Below are 18,256 nucleotides of genomic sequence, written 5' to 3' on the forward strand. Positions count from 1 at the left end.
ACTTATTTGCAGACTGACTTGGTTTTTCGAGAGACTCACCTGGAACCCAGCTGAATCGCCGTTGGTGATAAATCTTTAGAATATCGATTTTTCTTTGAATGTTTTTGACTTATTATTTGGTCACTAGCTAGAGGTTAGTGTGTCCTTTTTAGCGAATGTACACTTATTTGCAGACTGACTTGGTTTTTCGAGAGACTCACCTGGAACCCAGCTGAATCGCTCGTTGGTGATGTTTCCAGTCGACGGATTTTCAGCAACCTTATGAGTAGTGCATTACAAATAATAATGTCTTTGTTGTGCTAATGCGATGTTGCTGTTGTTTTGTATGCATTTCTGATAAAACGCCGTGGTCTGTCCTGATGTACAAAGTTCAAACGCAAAGATTTACACGTGTACCTTGGAAATATTGTCTAGCATTTGTTACCGAAGCCTGTTTATTTCTCTTCTTGGTTCAAGTGGTTTGACGCCAATGCAGCCGGTCTCGGTGTTGGTGCTGAACTGGAGCTACAACAGAGATTACAACAACAGCAGCAGCATCAACAGCAACAACATCAACAGCAACAATTGCAGGCCAGCCAACAAGCTCTAGCAGCCATGGCCTACACGCCAGTAAGTCTGGCAGGGGTCGGCCAGGTGGCCGGTTCCAATGCTGCAATCAATGCGGCCGGACTTGGTAATGCACTCCCGCCATCCTACGCAGCAGCTGCTATGGCAGCCAATGTGTTGCGTGCGTTTTCCGGAACAACGACCCCGCTGATGAATGCCACATCAGCCACTTCACGCAGTGCAGCGGGTGCCACCAATCTTCAAAGTTTCACCTCATCCGTTGCTTGCCCGGCACCCCAAGGGACTCAGGCATCGCTAACACCAACGTCGGTTGTCTCGAGTCACACGTCGGTCCCAACTCCAGTTCTCTCGCCCGTTGTGGCACAAGTTGGATCTCCAGCTGCGGCCGCAGCTTCCTGTTCGAGCCAGCAACCGATAGCCGCTGCGGTTGCTGCCGCAGCTGCAGCGGCGTCACAAAATCTTCAAGCACAATCAGCAATCGGGGCCCAGAACAACCCGTGAGTACCCTAGTTTTTTGCATGACACCAAGTGCAAAAAGTTTCTAACTCACCGTTCAAGGTAGTGGTCGATTAAGAGAAAACTTGAACTGCATGGCATGGTTGCTTTTCTGCAGCGCTTTCAAACAAGATTAACTTTTATAAAATACGGTATTAATTGGTATTATACGTTACTGGACAGCCTCTACTCGGATGACTTTTCTAATGTGGTCCGAGGGGTGATATCGTTTGTGAAACACATAAATGTGAGATCACACAGAAATTCCTGATACATCCTTCACTTAGAAGGTGTTGTATCTTGGTGGACGATCGTGGACGATCTGCATCGGTCCCTTGGCCCACTACGGTATATCAAATGGTACGGTAACTCTACACAGCCCTTTACGGAGACAAAAGAAAATTATTACAACTGTATTTATAGGGTAGTCACAGAGTGTTCCACAAGGTCGTGCCACAATCTCCGTGAGGGGGCGAGAAGCGTTGAGTCAAAGGTGCTTGACTCGGATTGGCTGGCATTCTGACCAATCAGGGCAAGCCTTCGTTTGGCCCGTGTCCTGCACGTGACACATCCGCCCAAATGATGTGATGTTCGGTTATTAGGGACGGCTGGCCTCCGTACAGAAGGTATCTTGCTCACCAAACCATTCATTTTCAAAGAAGAACACGGATCGCTGTCCAAATCTGACGTCGTGTTGATGTTACTGTGCTAGACTTGAACAAACAAAAAGAATACCACTAATGTGTGGTCATATTCAAGCGAAGATAGGCCTCAAGTTCACATGCCGGAATCGATCACCTAAAAATTCAGCCTAGACTATTTATGATAAGTTTGGATTCCCGAATTTAGGCCCCATTAATGCAGAAAAACGCCACGGAAGTAAAATAGCCCCTCAAATCTTCAGCAGTACACGCATACTAGATCCCCGACAAGCCACTGACTGGTTTCATTGATTTCGCCCACCACAGATACGCACGGAATCCGTTTATCTGCCTTTTAAGCAGTATGCTATCCTAGAACTTTCAGCTCTGGATTCCTGCCTGAAAAGCCATAGTGACACTTTGTGGCTGTTTTTAGTTACTCTACAAGTTGCCAGTAGTGCAGTTCTTCCCAAACCCCAATAAGCTTTACTCGCATGTACAGATATCCAGAAAATTCCCCACTCTCCTGCTGTGAACGACAACCGGATGGTCATCTCGTGCTGATATTTTGCTCATCCTCAAGGGCACAGATATATGTAAGACCGTCTGCTTTCAACTGCTTCGTCGGGACACTGCTTGGTGCGTTTTACTCTCGAAGCGCGCCGCTTATGTTTTGTTAGTAGTAAGTGGTCTTCCAGGTTATAATTCCGGACGTCGTCCGGGGCAATTTTTTCACGCGTATGTTTTGCAACGTACGGAATTTCGTGCTGGGATCATGATTTTCACTGTCGCGTTTGGAACGGTGCACTTCATTGTGAAGTGTAGCTTAATGAACAATTCTGTCCCACTATAGCCGAAGCAGTTAGATTTAGTTGGTTCTTGAGCAGAGGACTTCAAGCCTCAGAGTCTTGGGAAGTCTCCAAATTTTTCAGCATATTCCCACGACAAAACGAGGATGTACACTACACTCATTTATGGAGCGATTGGAATCCAAACGATAATAAAACACATTAAAGAGCAAATAAAAGTTCAGCACGGAGAATGTCCTTAATCATGCCAATTTATCAGTCCGATTGATTTGTTCACCAGTTACGCTTGCCTCATCCGAACACACAGAGATATAGTATGCATTGTGTTGGACTACTTCATATCATGGAACTCCGTTCTTTGTAGTTTGCTTGCATACGTGGTCCAATATGAGCCATGGAATGAATGTTCCCGGTGTCGACAACTAAGACACGTGGTGCAAAATAAGCAACCGGGGTTGCTTTTTTAACTTGTTTACAGTTTATTCCTCTCGGTCGTTTGAGGGTTGTTACCAAGCTACATGGAGTGCCCGGTTAATAGATGAGAGTATGCCATACCAAAGCGATTGCGCAACGCACCCTTGAAACCATATCGATCGCTAACGCACAGATTGCCTGTCCATCCAACTCAGAATGACTCATCCATTAAGCAGCAAAATGAACCACTTGCCGTGGCTGATGGATATTTCTATTTCAAATCTAGAGAGCGCGCACGCCCGTGCAACGCGACTGGACAACCGAAGTCTGACTAGTACTACCCGTCAGTCCCGGGGCTTACAAAAGTTGCATCGTACACTGAACGTTCCTTTGACATCGTCGATTTTTCCAATCGAGGTGTAGTGTGAGTTCTAGTGATAAAAACCGGCAAAATTACGTCGCAGTCGGTCATAGTGGAGTGTTTGTCCACCAGAAACATTTCCAAGGCTAAACGGTTAGATCGTGTCACAGTAATACTAAAACAAACTGATAAATTCTCACCATTACCTGTGAATACATACGATGACCTTGCATGTACTAAGTTTCGAACATCGATTTCTGCCTGAAGTGGCGGCATTCAGTTTTTCATTCTGATCAAATCATCTTTGTATGTTTCCCCAGCCAGGCATCGCTTACAAAAACCGTAGTATTGCTTAAAAATCCCAAGTTTTACCAAACATCCCTACTAATTCCGTCTTTGATGGTGAGTAAGTGGGTCGATACGTGATTAAATCCACTGATATGTGAGTGGTAATTAAGGCGGTAAAAAACAGAATGCTTGAGAACTTGAGTCTAACGTTACCCTATACGGCCTTGGTTTTTGAAGGCTATGTAAGCCCTGGAAATGTGAGTTTGGAATGTATATAGTGTGGAATCATTGGGTAAGGCGCTGGGCTATCCATGTCGCTTGCTGTATGTCACACTTATGGAGTGGAGTCTCCCACATGAGTAACTGCTTCATTTGTCAGCGTATTGGTGAACCGCTTGCGTGGTGCTCCCCACTGTCAATCCCCAATAACTTGAGTTTGAAGGATTCCGCATATGAAGTGGAAGAGTGCGGGGACTCTGTTTCTATGCTTTATCTTCTGATGTGAAAGTTTGTCACCTGTCTGTTCGTCACGTATTCTAGACCTTTGTACAGCGACCAAATTTACATCACGTCACATAAAAGACAGACATCAGGTTCATTTAAGGGCTCAGGTAGCGAAGAGCCAAGCAACATTTAGTTCAGCGCTGCTGTTCCAACCCATCACACTACTCATCAGTGTGTCTTTCGCATTCAAACAATGTAACAAATGAGTTTCACTCCATAACCATTCGAAGTACCGCAGAATTCAGCGTCCTCAGTAGTTTAGGACATCATGTGTTGAATGAGTCTTCCGGCATTTATGGTTCAAACCTTTCTACTAGAGTCGTACGGGTGTGAATAGAAATCCTTCTACTGTACGGTTGGTATCATCAGACAGATCCTCCGCATGCCGACCTACAACGCCGCATGTCTCCAAAATCTCCGACCAGTCAACTTAATCTTCCGGTCATTCAGTTTGCATACTGCGTTTTCTCACGTGTACGCGCCTGTGTATGGCGCATGGAACCTTGCGCGCGGACCATCCCGTAGGCCTTGACCGTCCTGCCCCACCAGGTACGACAGTGCACTGGGTCAAATGGTCCCAGTTGCAACACATGTTGGCCCGTCGTGGGGATGCGACACAGGCTAACAGCACAAGCTAGATCAAATTGTTGACTGATATAGCAGCAAGTGTCATATTGGAGGGACAATCCAAGCTCACCAGCCGAACTATTTGCAGAAATGGGTAGGCTGGAAGCCCCGTCAGGACACGACAGGGGACAGCCAGCTGTCTCATAGCACTGGAAGGCAGGAAACCTTCTGCTCAAAGTGTAACCGAATGAGCTAAACAATCCTCTGTTGGCTACCGTTTCAGGACTGACCGTCAGTTGGACTGCAGCATGCGTCACCATTGCGCATGTAATTCCGTGGAGAGTTCAGCCTTCCAGAATACCTCAACTTCGAACTGTCAGCTCACATGGTCACTTGGTAGCCTGAAACATACAGGATCTTCTATAGGCGGAATGAGCACCACTGCCAACGGTCTGGGGTTCAACTAGCAAGGGTTCAGCTCCAGACTACTCAATCAGTTCTGTTTCTTTTTTGAAGTTGGTGAAAAGAGGAAACCCATCCGCTGCGAAGTCAACTGTTAGCAAATAAGAACTAAGCAGTTACAATTCAATAGATAGGAATGTAAACATCATATATGCACATGGTCTTTGAAAAATGAATGCTCTCACGCGTCCTTTTGAACCTTCCTGGATATTCATTGGTCATCACACAATATTGAACAAACACTGCGAAATGGTTCCACAACTTCCGCAATAAACTTCACCTTCCATCAGATGTGGGATGGAAGCCTAAACACCAAACCGTAGGCTACTCGCGTGCTTCATCATCGTTACAGTGGTAGCTTCGACATTCAAAATCACCCCTAAATAAAGATAGTGGTCTCGGGATAGCATAAAATACATCTTTGTTTCACCCTTGATTAACCATACAGCCTCTTTCTTGGAATATATGACCTTGGATGGAACCACCAGTAAATAACACCGAACGAATGAAACAATTGATGCCAAACTGTTTCTTTTTAGGAGAACTGTGCTAATTACATGAGCCCCAGCATCTCATCCACTCGTTTTGGGAAACGGTCTTTTAACGCTGACTAGCTAATTCAAGAAGAACTTGAGTGAACTACATTACCGCCCATCAAAGTTTTTATTATGCCAGCCGTTCGATCATTGGATTTCCTGGTTGGGAGTAAAGATTTATTTCTCGTCTGCCTCTATATTTCCATGTCATAACCGTTAGGAATTCACTGCACTGTCTATTCTTGCCATTCCTCTTTGCGGTACACTTGTAGCTATCTGCCGGATTTAAACGTGGCGGCAGCTGCTGCTGCAAGTATGGAGCCATATTTGAATCGGCTGACTGCAACGTATGCTTTGAACAACGCCGTTGTCACCACACCAGCCATCTATCGGACAAATTCCAGCTACCAGAGGTTTTCTCCATATTGACCAATCAGCAATCAGCAACAATGACAGACTGTTTTGCGGGACCGGTGGAACAGCTGTCTTCTCGCTAGCTACTTGTGCAATGTATCCGCCCCGGCCTCTTCTTTTTTCTCTGTTCCTTTGCGCACCACTCCACCCCCTCTACGGCCGTGTAGCTCTTAGGTCTCATTGCTTCCCTCGGCTCGCGCACGCCGTCTCTTTAGGATGCGCTTGTCTATCTTTACGAATGCAGCAGCCTGCCTAGTGTCGGTGAGTGAATGGCGTATCGTAACATTGTGTTGGCAAGTCGCCAAGGTGCATCCTGGATTTGCTACCAGAGCCAGAACGCCGATGGGTTTTACAGTGATTCTGCCTGCATGTATTTGTCTTTGTGAGTCTTGCAACAATGCCCCGCCCCCTGCATTATTCACCAGTATCATTTCTCCTTATCTGTTGTTTTCTTATTTTTACAAGTCACCTATAGTTGCTGAACCAACTTTGGTTCATTACATCCCCCGAGCTGAGTGCCCCCCTAATGCATACGGGGGCACTTTACTTGTGATCACGTGACCTGTCTATTCCTTTGCGACATCACTTCCGTAAAATGATTTGTGCTTCGCTCATAGCACAGTTTGCTTCCAGCTGCTTGATCTCAGCTAGCTTATTTAACCCGTGTTTGTTGCACACAATCGAATGTCCGACCGCATGAATGAATGGATGACCCGGATGCCCCCCGGCCTGTCTGTCTCAGTGTGGGTCATGCCTGGGCTTTGCACTGTATGATTGCAAGTGACCTATTCATATTACACGATTCCGCGCGCAACAGCGGGCTTGGTAGACCCCAGTCCAAAATACCTTGTGAATTGTTAGCAGTTCGGAGTAGTTTTCATTTTGTGTAGATTCCGAAATCTAATTACCCTCGCCTGGTTTGTTTGAATGAATGAAGAGGGCGCGTGATCTGCGGTGTACATACACTATTTACTTCTTGTAACAAACTTTCAAACTTCCAACCATTGTTTTCTTGTTTCGTTTTATTATCAGTCTTATTCTTATTACCATTATTATTGTTATTTATTCCGTTCTATTTACGTGCAATGTGACATCCGTGTTGGGTTTTATCTATTCTCTTCTTTTGAATAAACGAGGCGAATGATTTCAGTGTATGGTTGTTTATGGCTGAAGTGAAATTATCGGGTTCAGTTACCTAATTGCGGAAAACGACATTGAGGGAAAATCTGTCTGTTAAAGAGTTCTAACAGGATGTGTTACATCTGCTGATTCGTCAATCTGTAGTATCTGCTGTTGACCCTCTCCAGTTGCCGATAGAAGACTCACAGAAGGGAACACAACAGCTATTGTCCGAACAAACGAATGCGATAGCGTAAGTGCGTGCGGGTGCGAGAAGTACAACGGTCTCAAACTATTTATTGAAAGGACCTGACGCACACGGTCTGGCTTTGGTACGAGTCTGTGACGTGCTGCATACTGCGGGGGCGTCTGACCTTGATCAACGCTGACTCGCGCTGTCTGAGTTTGATACATGGCTGTAAGGCGCTGCATATTGAGGGGGCGTTGTCTGTCTGGTCAACATCTAGCGGAGCTGAGACTCTCAGTAGATTCCGGGCATTCAGTGGTTTTATTCAGGAAGCTGACCTTCCCGATAGGAGGCTTCATGATTTTCGGATGATGTTGATCCTAAAAACACCAGGAGCTTATAATGGTCGTTGTATTGTTCGCTGAACTCGGTGATTTAGCTGAAAACTTGTCACCAGTTGCGGTGACATCATCGGTGCGGCCTGAATGGAAGTGCTTTGAGGCTGTAAGTGTGTGGTCGTTGATTGCGCACCAACAACTCACCCAGATCGTCCATGGCCGGGCCAATTAACCAATGTATCGAGTTAGACCCTATATGCTCACCGTCGGACTGAGAGATTGCCTACTAAATGATGACACTGAGCCGTTCTCGGCAATCAGACCAACAGACCGGGAAAGGGAACGTACTGTGGGGGTAAACGAATAGAGGTCACGACTAGGGGACCGGGTAGGCAAAGTTGCGAGGCTGCCAGCAACCAGAAGACAGGTGACCCAACAGGCCAATAAAAATGCTTATTCGATAAATCAATAATCGATTAAGTTTGACCATGCTTGCGCGATCCGTCTCCTCATTTCCAATCTCAAATGGCTTCGGATGAAACCAGATCACGTGTGTGTGTGTGTGAATGGCCGAACGAATCCGAGAGAAAAGTGTGGGCAATTCAACCCGGGGTGACCCAGGAATGGGGCTGAAGTCCCCCGTGTAGAGTTAAAGGGGCAGTATATCCACCTAATTTTGTAGAAAACATGCAGTTTTGAATCTTCTCACCGTGGTTTTATAGTACAGAGAGCAACCTTAGTTTGAGTTAGCAGAATGTCAGTAGTCTGGTGGAGGCTGCTCAGTAGGTGTGGAACAACTGGGATGTACAGAATAGTTTACATTCAAATAAAACGACTGGTTTTGGGGACTGCGGTGCCTTCAAGAGCTATGAGCAAGAAGTCTTCATGCTGGTTCGGAATTAATGGGGATAATACGTTATATTTTGGGGGAGTGATTGACCATGAGACTTTGGTGAGTTTATTAGGCCTTTGGTAGGTTCTGGTATGCTCCAGGACTCAGGTCCGTCATAATTCCTTGAAGAAAAACCACCAACAGACAAAAAAGTAGTGTACCTGACCAGTGGAGGGTTACCAGTCCACACATCGGTTTCTGCTATTCTCTGCTCGGTAGAGCGCAAACAGACGACGTTTGATTCTTGAGCTGATCGTCGGTCATCCTACTCTGGCGATGTGACAGATAGTCATATCGCCTAATATAAGCAGCCACTGTTCTTTCGAAGTATCTGATAAGTGCCAGTTAGGACGTTCGGAATTCAACCATGTGTTAGTTGTTCCTGGAATCCGACAAGCCGAGCTCCAGAAGACACGTAGTCCTTGTTGGAACCAATCAAATGACCAACGGGGAAATGTAGGGGCAGCAAAACAGTGCCAGTGGGGATAGAATTCACTTAGACTCAAATTGCGTCCAGTTGATAGATAAATTTAGACAGATCTCATTTACAATCAATTGTTTTATTCAGGAAGCTGACCTTCCCGATAGGAGGCTTCATGATTTTCGGATGATGTTGATCCTAAAAACACCAGGAGCTTATAATGGTCGTTGTATTGTTCGCTGAACTCGGTGATTTAGCTGAAAACTTGTCACCAGTTGCGGTGACATCATCGGTGCGGCCTGAATGGAAGTGCTTTGAGGCTGTAAGTGTGTGGTCGTTGATTGCGCACCAGCACCCAGATCGTCCATGGCCGGGCCAATTAACCAATGTATCGAGTTAGACCCTATATGCTCACCGTCGGACTGAGAGATTGCCTACTAAATGATGACACTGAGCCGTTCTCGGCAATCAGACCAACAGACCGGGAAAGGGAACGTACTGTGGGGGTAAACGAATAGAGGTCACGACTAGGGGACCGGGTAGGCAAAGTTGCGAGGCTGCCAGCAACCAGAAGACAGGTGACCCAACAGGCCAATAAAAATGCTTATTCGATAAATCAATAATCGATCAAGTTTGACCATGCTTGCGCGATCCGTCTCCTCATTTCCAATCTCAAATGGCTTCGGATGAAACCAGATCACGTGTGTGTGTGTGTGTGAATGGCCGAAGGAATCCGAGAGAAAAGTGTGGGCAATTCAACCCGGGGTGACCCAGGAATGGGGCTGAAGTCCCCCGTGTAGAGTTAAAGGGGCAGTATATCCACCTAATTTTGTAGAAAACATGCAGTTTTGAATCTTCTCACCGTGGTTTTATAGTACAGAGAGCAACCTTAGTTTGAGTTAGCAGAATGTCAGTAGTCTGGTGGAGGCTGCTCAGTAGGTGTGGAACAACTGGGATGTACAGAATAGTTTACATTCAAATAAAACGACTGGTTTTGGGGACTGCGGTGCCTTCAAGAGCTATGAGCAAGAAGTCTTCATGCTGGTTCGGAATTAATGGGGATAATACGTTATATTTTGGGGGAGTGATTGACCATGAGACTTTGGTGAGTTTATTAGGCCTTTGGTAGGTTCTGGTATGCTCCAGGACTCAGGTCCGTCATAATTCCTTGAAGAAAAACCACCAACAGACAAAAAAGTAGTGTACCTGACCAGTGGAGGGTTACCAGTCCACACATCGGTTTCTGCTATTCTCTGCTCGGTAGAGCGCAAACAGACGACGTTTGATTCTTGAGCTGATCGTCGGTCATCCTACTCTGGCGATGTGACAGATAGTCATATCGCCTAATATAAGCAGCCACTGTTCTTTCGAAGTATCTGATAAGTGCCAGTTAGGACGTTCGGAATTCAACCATGTGTTAGTTGTTCCTGGAATCCGACAAGCCGAGCTCCAGAAGACACGTAGTCCTTGTTGGAACCAATCAAATGACCAACGGGGAAATGTAGGGGCAGCAAAACAGTGCCAGTGGGGATAGAATTCACTTAGACTCAAATTGCGTCCAGTTGATAGATAAATTTAGACAGATCCCATTTACAGTCAATTAGATTAAGTTTGGAACTGGTTGAGAAGTCACTGTCTCAGTAGAGCTTCGTAAACAATCAGCAGTTTTTTCAGCTGGGCTACGTTTCACTTTTCGCGCAAAAGCTTCATCAGTCCAAGTGAGCAGACCATCGAGTTGATCGGGTTTTAAGGCAGACGTAAGATATCCTCATATGAGCATACTAAGTCAGTGTTCGGTATCAATCAACGGCTCCTGATGATTGTTATGGCTGCCAAAATCTTGCGCCAATGGGTTGGGTTAGACTCAAAATAGTTCCGATCGGGTTTGGTTCCTTAATCTTCCATTTCAAGGTGCTCCAATGGGTGATTACTCGTGGATGCCACTGATGGATTACGCTGCTCTTTGTGAGTGTTACGACAAGTTAGTTGGGGGAGGGAAAGTGGGTGAAGTTAAGTTAAGAACATCATAAACGAGATATTCAGTTCATTCTCTCGTGAAGGCCGAATTGATTTACTAATGAGTGTATTCGTCGAAATTAAGTGCACTTTAGATGATGAATACTCCTTCTGGTAACCGCACACCGACAAGTGTCAGCTCGATTGATCAAAAACCTTTGTCCACACGTTTGCTAGTTTCACGCCTTTTATTCTGTGGGATGCTTGGCCTTTTGTGTCAAAAGCTCAATTGAAAAAACTATCGATTGTTTGCCGAACTCTTCCGAAAAGACCTTGTTTTAGCGAAATACACTCATCCGCAAACAAATTTGGTTTTGCGAGAGACCCACCTGGAACGCAGCTGAATCTCTCGTTTGTGATTATTTCACCTGCTATAAACCTCTGAAGCAACAGAACCTGGCCGCTTACACCAAACGCATTTTCATTATCCAGGAACACAAGGATATTGATCTTTGCTGTTGCCATCACGTGAATACAAAACCAAATGAAAGAGTTAAGCAGCAGCAGCGCCAATCGTACAAAAAGGTTAGGGAGAAGGAGTCATGCTTCAGTCCCCAAAACGGTTTGTATCCTTTTATGAGAAAATTTACGAAGCAGTCAGTGGATTTATTGTTCGGTAACGTATCGCTTTTGAGATAAAAACCTGGCCAGGCCAAGTGACCAGGTTACGAGGTTGATCAAAACTTGAGACGAAAGCAAAACCAATCAGCTAAGTTAGACTAAGTCAACGTTGGGTGTCATCCGAGGGATTTTGTGTGTTAGGGTGGGTGACCAAGTGTTAGGCCGACGGTGAAACCTACATGGATTCGGTTCCAGCTTGGGGTCTGGTTCTTCCGGTTCGTTTCACGTGAAGATTGCTTTTCAACTGCGTTTGCACTTTCCGTCTGTCTGTGTGGATGAGTTACTGCTACAGTGGTTGCGTTGGAGAGAGAAAGTTTGTGAACTTTGGTCGAGTTGGGATTTCTATGCCCTTTTTTCTAATGATTCTCCGTTTACTGACATTCATTCCCCGTAGCATGTCAACTTAGCTTATCTAAGCCTGTTCCCCATACACTCGCCAGTTTCATACCCGTGATTCTACTCACACTTGGTGATTTCCTTTGTTCATAGTAATCACTCTAGTCTGAACGGTCCTCCTCCTGTTCCGGTGTAATTATTCCGGTGAGTCCACAGCAGAGGAAAGCACTGGACTCGAGTTTTGCTCTTATTAGAGTTCATCAGCAGTGCATGTCCAATGGCCGTACCGGGATTTGAACCACGGACATCTGACATGCTAGGCTAGCGTGTAACTGCTACTCCACCAACACACTTTGGACGTGTCTGAATTTTCATGTCTGAACAGACGAACGTGTTCACACTTGAGTGATGTGATTGGTGTGCCCGACTCATCTAACGACAACCCAGTAACTGTCCTGGTTGTGACGATCGATCAATCCATCAGTCGGTACTTTCCAGTCATGTATAGTGACACACGCTTGAAACCCACTGGGCAACTTTTTGGTTACAGTTTTCGGGTTTTGCGGGATAGGTATTTTGTTCATGGTCACACCACTCTCGTTTGAACGGTTTCCTCTGTCTCAGTCATCAGCCGCTGTAGCGTGAATTGTAGTCTTCTACTTTGTACAGATCTACTCTATGTCCATCGTCTAATGCATGTACCGCCGTCACTGAGTCTTTGATCAGCGCTTGGCATTCTTGCGCATTCCTTGGTAGTTTGTTTATCCTTCTCTTTTGCTCACCAATTCTAGTGTGCAGTTCCCTGTCTGTTTGTCCTATGTGAACTTAGTGCGGTCATTGCATTTATACACGCAGCCCCCAATCCTCTTAGCCGGGAGGTGCTCATTCGATTGCGTTAAAAGTGAGTGTAAAGTTTTTCTATTCTGAAGCGCAAATCGAATGTCAGCTATGCTTGGCAGTCTTCAAATACCCTGCGGTTTTTTATGGAATGGTGGCTTTGCCAATCCATGCCGTACTGGGTCTAGATACCGGAACCAATATCATTCTTAATTGCCATCTAATCGAAATCACCCTTTTTCCTTAGCCTAACATATTCTGTGCAAAACGCTCAGACTCAGATAATTACTGATGAGACAATACCGGAGTACATGGACTTTAGGTGTGCTGATGAGTTGTTTAAAACTGTCTGTGTATCTGTTTGATTCCGGTAGATGGTAATTTTTAATTTCCCATCATTCTTCTGCGATACTGTTCCTGTGGGGCAATGTGCTCAAGGTGAATTCTACCTCCATACCGAACCTGATATGAGAATACAAGCTACTGAGATAGCTGTGGAAGTTGTTGGTGTCATCAGGTTTGGTTATGACAAAGGTATCGTTAACATAACGCCAACCCAACGGTGGTCATTGGGATATCATGAAGGGAGTAGGACAGGCTATGAGGTGAAGCCATGTGGTTTCTGATGTTGAAACCTTTGTCATCCCTACCCTTTTTACACCTGACGACAATTTTCCCGGTATCGGTTGGACAAAATGTTTGGATCAAGTGATTATTTTTGGAATAGACGCCTGTGCTTGAGGAGGACGAGATTAAAGTGGAATAACGCCTCCGGGTGTGGAAGGAAGGCAGTGATTTTGTGTTCTTCCAAAGGCTAACTCTCTGGCGTTTTATCATAAAGCCTCAGAAAGAAAATTATTACAAAACCGAAACGTCCAAGCAAGGGCCGATTAAACAAAGAGTAGAAAACAACAAAATTTCGTCAACTTATGAAGAGAAACGTGTGGCCGAGAATCCTGGTCATTCTGATAGCCTATCAGAATGATCGAATTTGCATCAGTGATCCTAAATTCCATGTGTTGGTCAACGTTGGACATGGTTTCAGGTTCCTGCGCTGATGCTACATGAAATATATATTCTGCTTGCTGTCAAAAGCCGTCCAGAAGGTTTTGTGTAGGCTGACTGGAAGTTGATCGCAGTGGCTTATTCGGGGTGTTAGAGAGTTTGCGCGTGTGTGTCCATTCATCGTTCCACCATCGATCTGGCACGTGACTTGAGTGGCTGAGTGGGTGCGTGTCCGATTGATTTGCTCGCGTGAGCACTGTGGGTTGACTGGATATGTACTCAGTTGTTTGCTGACCCGTCACGAAAACGGACCAAATTGGCCGCGTGTACCCAATACACCCGTGTCCGTACTTACGTGTTCTTCTGACTTACTGTGAGCTACAATAATGATCATCCCGGAACCATCGATGGGAGGTGTCAGCCGCCATCCACGAATTTTGTGGGGAAATGGACAGTGGTTTCATGTTTTTATTACGGAGGTGGTTGGATGCTTTTGAAGAGTGTACTGTTAGATGTGTTTTTTATTGTGATAAAGAGCGTAATTCTGATGTTTGGTCATTAAGGGGGCTCGGTTACGGCATGGGAATAACAGGAAACCTACAGACCGTCATCCTAGATTACCGACCGTACACAAATAGTTGGGGAGGTTTGCTCAAACCCGCAATTATTTCTTAAAGATTATTATTAGATGCACTTGACAAACCTCTTTTCGGCTTCCTGGAAGATGGGGGACAACTGAAAAGCCTTGGAGCAGATGTGAAGTGAAGCATACAGTGGTGTATGTAACAGAAGAAGAGCGATTATGAGTTCTATGGACGGCCTCTCTAAGTTAACATGGAACAGACATGGGGCTTGCGTATACACAGTTGTTAAGTTGACGCTGGTTCCCGACCTTATATATGGTATGTTTAAAGGCGTAGTTCCAGTTGGATAGGAGTCAACCGGCGGTAATTGTGGGATCCGACGTAAGGACCGGGTATGTACGGTTGCGTAAGGACAACGCAAACCATGCATCCATTGCCGTAAATTAAGCCACCCACAGTGCTCTGTGGAAGGGCCGGTACAGATTTATCGATAACATCAGTGGTGAACGTCGCACTGTAGCTCGTCGGCTACAATGTTCAGAAACCAACGGAACCAAATAAGTAAGCGAACTTGCGCCAAATTTGAAAATGTTTATAAACGAAAACTGATCGAACTCCGTGCAGCTCACCCAAGGTTAGTTAAGCAGTTCGTTTTATGTTTGTTCCCAACTGATTGGTGTCAGAAAGTGCATTACTTTCAGCAAAATGGCACAATTTAACCACTCTGGCTGAGAATAACTGTTCTTTCGTCAAAGTTCACAAAACTTTGTGCACACGAAGCATGGTCTTGGGCCAACTCGCACTTTGGCGGGTTACATTGATCAACTAAACAGCTCGCGCTGAAGAACATTGTGTTCCCAGCCGAGATCCAAAGAAACTACTTTTCGGCACAAATACATGATACATCGCCGCGTTCTCCTTGAGGGACAGAAACGGAGAACCGACGAATGACCCAACAGTGGTATCTGAGGTTTACAGAGAACACAGTGGGTGACTATACTCAGCCCCAGCGTCTTCGTCAAATCCACTCTTGTCAAGGCGGAACTACGAACAGCCTCTAACCGACTTGCTATTCATGGTGGGGGACATTCCTTAACTCTTGCACCAGATCAACCCATTCTGCGCTTGTTGCCCGACGAGGTCCAGCCAAGGTCCTCCACACCTGTAAATCATCTACACCTGGTGTTTTTCGTCAGTCACTTGACAAAGGCCGCCTTCCCTCTGCTTGGAAGGAAGTGATTGTCACGCCAATCCACAAAACTTGTGCCCGACTATCGCCTGGCAGCTATAGGCCTATAAGCCTCACTGGCGTGCCCTCCAAGGTGGTGGAACGCATTCTGAAGTGAGCTATTTCGACTTCTCAAAGGCATTTGATAGGGTCCCACACGTCCCGCTGCTCCACAAACTCGAGGCTTACGGGATTCAAGGAAAAATCCTTCGCTAGATCAAGGCGTTCCTATCAGACAGATCATTCCGAATGAGTGTAAGTTCTAACTACGCTTCTCTAGCGCCGGTTTCCATAGGAGTTCATCAAGGCACCGTCCTGGGACCAGTGCTGTTTCTGATCTACGTCAACGACCTCCCAGACATTCTTGCGAGTCCATGTTTACTTTTTGCGGACGGCTTGAAATCCTGGAGTACCAATGCCGGTGCCCTCCAAATGGATATAGACGCTGTCAGGCAGTGGTCGTTGGACTGGCACCTTCCTCTGAATGACGAAAAGCGCGTCCATATGTCGTTTGGAGGAGACTCAGCGAATGCCTTTGTTGTGCATGGTGAGAAAGGACCAGAAAACATCATGAGGATAGGTGCCAAAAAGGATTTGGGCATCTGGGTCTCCTCAAACTTGTCCTTCTCACTGCACCATGAGGAATCAGCCCAAAAGGCATTCGCCATTTTACGGATGATCCGACGCACATTACCCCGTATTACTCGCATGGACTTACAAATACCCTATGGGGACTACGTCAGACCGCTCTTGGAGTACGCCAACCAAGTTGTCTATTCAGGACGCATGAGAGGCGTCAACCTCATTGAGCGTGTCCAGCGAGCCGCTACGACGGCCTCAAATCCGTGGACTACGAAACGCGTCTCGCGATGCTTGATCTCTTTCCCCTGGAGTGCCGTCGCCTCCGAGGGGACCTAATTCTTACTTATGTTCTGTTTGAAAAAAGCTTGGCAAACAGGTTTTTTTGCGTTGAACCACCAAACACACGGCGGGGACATATTAAGAAAATTTTCAAGCTCAGAGCACACGCATTCATTAAGCAAAACTTTTTCTCATTTCGGGTATTAGGTGCGTGGGATGACCCTCCTCCGGCGATTGTTCACGTGCCCTCTAGAACCCATTTTAAAGCACTATTAGACACTTATTTATGTGAATCCTCGCGCTGGCAAACATACCGCCCCGCGCTGAGTACATGAAGAGCAGTGTTACACCCTTTTTCACTTGGGGCCTCTCAGGTGAACAACAGCCACTGACCGACAAGAGCAAAACCGACCCGGGAAACTTGGGCAAAAGCCTCGATCCGGTGTATCAATCCGTGAATCGGTCAAAGTTGGCCTGCAAACCATATGCCAAAACGGAGTCTACCAGCTGCTACGACTTTGCTCGTCACGGATAAAGTAAGATTTTGGGTACGTGCTGAAGTTAGCGACGTATCAGTTTGTTTAGGTTAAAGCATCCTGTTTATCTGGCATACCAAGTCAGAAAAGAGCGCTTTTGACCGCGCAATCTAATTTTGTCCATCGGAGCAACAAACACTTGGTTTGCCTTGTTTTGAGGCTCGAATTAAGATGGACTGGTGCGCCGCATGGACTTACTAGGCTATTTTGTTTTATTTCCAAGACGCGGACTGGAAGCTCTTTGGTAATCTGAGTCTAGTAGTATAATAGGTTCATTTTCAAACTTGTCGGGGGCATGCCAAATCAGGTATGGTCGGGGTGATACAATTTCATCATTGCTGGAATGATATAATGGAAAGGAAGACAAAACCGTGGAGACATGTCTGCTACGTGAAACGTAAGAGTAAATTGTGGAGAACAAAGAACTGGGTGAATAAGGCAGACATTATAACTCTTACAGTGATGAGACCGGTGGACTAAAGCTCAAGGTCAATGCCAACCTTGAGTTAACTAGGACAGTGAGATATTGGTCAAGGTGCCAGCGGCTAGACGCACAATGCATTTTTCTGCAAAACCCCTGCGGGCGAAATAAAAACTTTAACGTCAAGATGTTGCACTTCTTTGCATATATGCGTAGACTGAAACCCCCCGTCATCTGCCATCACTTTTTTGCGATTTGTTTTAGTCGATCTCTTCTGAAAATTATTGGCGCACACTCGGCTGTGAACTTCGTCTGCTATGGCTTCGGAAGTGGCTTTCGTTGAGAAATCTGTGGGTGTATCGTTTTCATCCTTCACGGCATTTGAGAAGACCTTAAATGAATACATGAAGGATAAATTTGTGATATTTGTGCGTTCATCCAGTAACCGAAGCACCAGCACTATTTTGCGTTACGAATGGGTGTACTACAAATGCAGCAGGTGCCCTCCAAGACCAACGGAAAGCCGTGGAATCCGAAGAAGCTAGTAAGCCGAGCGTATTTTCTAATAAAAAAGTGCCCTAAGCACCAGCTCTCCAGTGGGGTTTTGTCTACGGAGGCAAAGGAACCAACTGGCAGTGACCTCTTATTTTCTTGAACAAAACCACAAACTGTTAAAGTTTCTGTACGATCGACGCCTAACCGAAGACAAGTTGGGCACATGCCAGGCCCTGCTGAGATATGGAACGCCGTCATCTGAGGTGCGGCAGTTTGTGGCGGATGAATTCGGAAGCTTTCT

General features: G+C 45.9%; 1 protein-coding gene across 1 annotated transcript in view; it reads left to right on the forward strand.

The window, feature by feature from the left end:
• Positions 1-14,595, forward strand: part of T265_06888 (hypothetical protein) — a gene marked incomplete at both ends in the record, with an annotated part of 36,128 nt that extends 21,533 nt beyond the window's left edge. Inside the window, 2 exons of the mRNA XM_009172276.1 lie at positions 457-1,064; positions 14,508-14,595. Of these exons, the coding sequence (XP_009170540.1) occupies positions 457-1,064; positions 14,508-14,595 (696 nt within the window). The remainder of the gene's footprint in view (positions 1-456; positions 1,065-14,507) is intronic.
• Between the last annotated feature and the right edge of the window lie 3,661 nt (positions 14,596-18,256).

This window comes from Opisthorchis viverrini (genome assembly GCF_000715545.1).
Source record: "Opisthorchis viverrini unplaced genomic scaffold opera_v5_150, whole genome shotgun sequence".
Taxonomy (NCBI): Eukaryota; Metazoa; Platyhelminthes; class Trematoda; order Opisthorchiida; family Opisthorchiidae; genus Opisthorchis; species Opisthorchis viverrini.